The sequence below is a fragment of the Rhinolophus sinicus genome, chromosome 12 (assembly GCF_057876585.1).
Source record: "Rhinolophus sinicus isolate RSI-liver-muscle chromosome 12, RSI-T2T, whole genome shotgun sequence".
Classification (NCBI taxonomy): domain Eukaryota; kingdom Metazoa; phylum Chordata; class Mammalia; order Chiroptera; family Rhinolophidae; genus Rhinolophus; species Rhinolophus sinicus.
The window spans coordinates 36850001-36853640 of NC_142512.1; the positions used below are offsets into that span (position 1 = coordinate 36850001).

General features: G+C 55.8%; 1 protein-coding gene across 1 annotated transcript; it reads left to right on the forward strand.

Moving 5' to 3' along the window:
- Positions 1 to 722: 722 nt before the first annotated feature.
- Positions 723 to 2584, forward strand: HOXB13 (homeobox B13). Its single transcript, XM_019740578.3, has 2 exons — positions 723 to 1402; positions 2331 to 2584. Exons 1-2 carry the CDS (start codon positions 802 to 804, stop codon positions 2582 to 2584), a joined length of 855 nt encoding a protein of 284 aa, XP_019596137.1. The 5' UTR covers positions 723 to 801.
- Positions 2585 to 3640: the final 1056 nt, after the last annotated feature.

Consider the following 3640-nt stretch of genomic DNA (forward strand, 5'->3'; position numbering starts at 1 on the left):
CATTTGGGGTGAACTGGGATGCTAGTACCCAGAACCCAAAGCAAAGGGTCTCAGAAATACCCTTTAATCCCCATTTCCCTGTCTTCTCCGCTCAGACGTTCTCCCAGGTTCCCCTTTCAGGCCCAGAGCGGCCTCCCAGCCCCACCCCCGATTCCCCTTCCCCCCAGGAGATGGACACTTTATAGGGAGAGCTTTTTATTCTCTCGTTAAACCTGCCAAAGCACAGGAGACGGAGCCAGGGAGGGAGAGGAGGCGACGGAGGTGGGGGCGGATTCCGTGTCCCCTCTCCCTCCCTCCGCCTCCCACTTTTCCCCGCCCCAGGACGCTGTGCTGGGTCGCTTCAAACTGGAAAGCAGAGAAAGGACACCTCCTCTCTTCTCTCTCTTGTTTGCAAATGAAAGAGAGAGAGAGAGAGAGAGAGAGAGAGAGAGAGAGAGAGAGAGAGAGAGAGAGAGAACGCGCAACAGGGAGGAAGAGACAGGGAGGAAGAGACAGGGAGGGAGAGAGGGGGAGGGAGAGAGGGGGAGAAAAAGAAAGAGGGAGAGCGCAGCGCCGGGGTAAAGTATTTTCTCATTTTCTGCCATGAACATTTTATTAGCTTCTCTCCGCTAGGCTGCAGCCAATCAGCGCGCGTGCCCGGGCACCTGCGTCTCTTGCGTCAAAACCGCCAGGCCGAGCGAATGCAGGCGAGCTGGGAGTGATTTAAAACGCTTTGGATTCCCGGGGCCTGGGTGGGGAGAACGAGCTGAGCGCCCCCGGCATCCCCCATCCTCAGCACCCCATGAGCCGACCTTCGGCCCCATGGAGCCCGGCAATTATGCCACCTTGGACGGGGCCAAGGATATCGAAGGCTTGCTGGGAGCGGGAGGGGGTCGGAATCTAGTCGCCCAGTCCCCAATGACCAGCCACCCAGCGGTGGCGCCTACGCTGTTGCCCGCTGTCAACTATGGGCTGGATCTGCCAGGCTCTGCGGAACTGCCAAAGCAGTGCCACCCATGCCCCGGGGTGCCCCAGGGGGCGTCCCCAGCTCCGGTGCCTTACGGCTACTTTGGAGGCGGGTACTACTCCTGCCGAGTGTCGCGGAGCTCGCTGAAGCCCTGTGCCCAGGCGGCCACCCTGGCTGCTTACCCCACGGAGACTCCCGCGGCCGGGGAGGAGTACCCCAGCCGCCCCACCGAGTTTGCCTTCTATCCGGGGTACCCGGGACCTTACCAACCGGTGGCCAGTTACCTAGATGTGTCGGTGGTGCAGAGTCTGGGTGCCCCCGGGGAGCCTCGCCACGACGCCCTGCTGCCTGTGGACAGTTACCAGCCCTGGGCCCTCACCGGTGGCTGGAACAGCCAGATGTGTTGCCAGGCAGAACAGAACCCAGCGGGTCCCTTCTGGAAGGCTGCATTTGCAGGTAACCTGTCTCACTGCTCTGGGTCCCCTTGGCTGTAAGGGTGGGTTTGCAGGCCCAGCTGGCACTTGCCTGGGAGGAAGCGGAAGGAGACCTGGAGCTGGTGAAGAAGAGCTTGTTGCTCCTCTTTGGCTACTAGAACTCTGAGGGAGGGGTGAAGAGCCTGCGTGGAGACCCTGGAGGGTCAGTGTGAGGGGCGGGAGCTGGGTACTGTCTGTAGCCAGAGGGCCACCAGGCCCCTTCACCTCCCTCAGAGGCCTTGCAACCAGCCTTCAATATATCTGAATATTTGGCTCTCTTTGCTGTTCAGTGGGGCTCAGGGTTTCCTTACCCAGTAGATCCCAGTTTAATTCTACAAAAAGGCTAAATAACTCTTAATTCAGTGAGTGTGGGAGGTGGGGTGGGTGAGAACAGAGATGTTGGATGTTCTGTAAAGAATACAACCCCTCATTTTCTCTTGAGTTTTTCGGTTTCCAAAGGAAATTTTGGATTTCCTGCAGCCATAACTTAGTGTGTGCACTGATGTATGTGTGTTGGGAGTGGGGTCAGAAACATGTTCCCTGTTGTACAAAATTTGCCTGTAGAATCTATATAAGTGACCAAGAGTCTGAAAATACATGTGAGGGTGAATCTATGTGACTGTGGGCAAAGGCCTGGCTGTGTGTGATGGGTGTGTTTGCAGACTTGCAGGTGTGAGGGCAGTGATGAGTGAGGGTGGCTTACAGGAGCCTGGTCTTTCCAAGGCTGAGCGGTGATTAGAGAACCAGCTGGACGCTGAGGTGTCCCTGGGTGCTTTGGGGGAGCAGGAGCACACCTGCGCTTGTAGGGTGACCTGGGTGCACCTACAGGATGACTTAGTTTGTGGGGCCTGGGTCTGCGCCTGGGTAGGGGTCTGAGTGTATCTTTCTCTCTCTCCCTCTCTGCTGCGAAGACTCAAGTGCTCAGCACCCTCCAGACAGCTGCACCTTCCACCGAGGCCGCAAGAAGCGCATTCCCTACAGCAAGGGGCAGTTGCATGAGCTGGAGCGGGAGTATTCAGATAACAAGTTCATCACCAAGGACAAGAGGCGCAAGATCTCCGCGGCCACCAGCCTCTCGGAGCGCCAGATAACCATCTGGTTTCAGAACCGCAGGGTCAAGGAGAAGAAGGTCCTTGCCAAGGTCAAGACCAGCACTACTCTGTGAGGGAGCTCCCTGGTTGGGGAGGTGGGGGAATGTGGGGGCATCCTAGGAGACAAGGAGCCTGCCAGGGACAGGTAGGGGCCTCCAGAGGTAACACTCTTTTCAGGCCATGGCTCCTGTGCTGTTGTTCTTCAGGGACAGCCTGAGTACCCCATATGTTCCAGAGAGCCAGTGAGGCCGAGTTACAGCCCAGTCCCCCAGAGTGACACTACCCAAAAGACCTGCCCCAGTCATAATCATTCATCCGGCAGTGGTGATAATCACCATGTCCAGTACTAGGTGCCATGATAATTAGTCTCGTATTTTCTATCTAGAGCTCTGTAGAGCGCTATAGAAACTGCTTTCATGGAATGAACTGATCATGAATAAACTTGGAAGGAGATGGACAGTGGCAGGGGAGCTTCCTCTGGATCCTCTTCTGTTTCCAAAGCCCATCCTTCATCCCAGCTCCAGTAGAGAGAAGGCAGAGTCATCCCTGTCACTTGTCCATTTAGCATTTTTCTAAGATGACAGCTGGGCAGCATGGACAATGCATCTCTCTCCCTCCCTGCCCACCCCATAATGTTGTAACCACTGGCCTCTGATGTTCCTACCCCTAACTCTTAGATTCTGTTCTTGTGTGAAAGTGAAGTCATCCAGATGCCCTTCCAGGTCGGTCCTCCTTCCTTCTAGAGAAATGGAATTTGAGAAAGTGCCTGTTTAATTCACCACTTCTCACTTCCTCCCGAAAACTTTCTAAGTTGTTCCCTGACATTCCTGGTGGTTCCGCCCTAAGCAGGTCATGGTTCATTGGACATCTGAGAGCCACATGAAATAGATATTTGTGGCCTTCCAGACGTGGCCCCTCCCAGGCACACACGATTACAGAATGAGAGTAGAATCCTACCTTACTGGCAAGCGTGTCTGAAACACGCTGGTATAGCCAGGTAGGAGAGAAAACCCCAGAAAACAGCCCCTTCACCACCCGTTGCTCCTCTGCCTGCCTCCCGGTGACACTTAAAGGAGCTTGCGAGTCTCAGGCCTGCGAGATGCGGATGAAAGAACCGCGGGTGGCGGAAG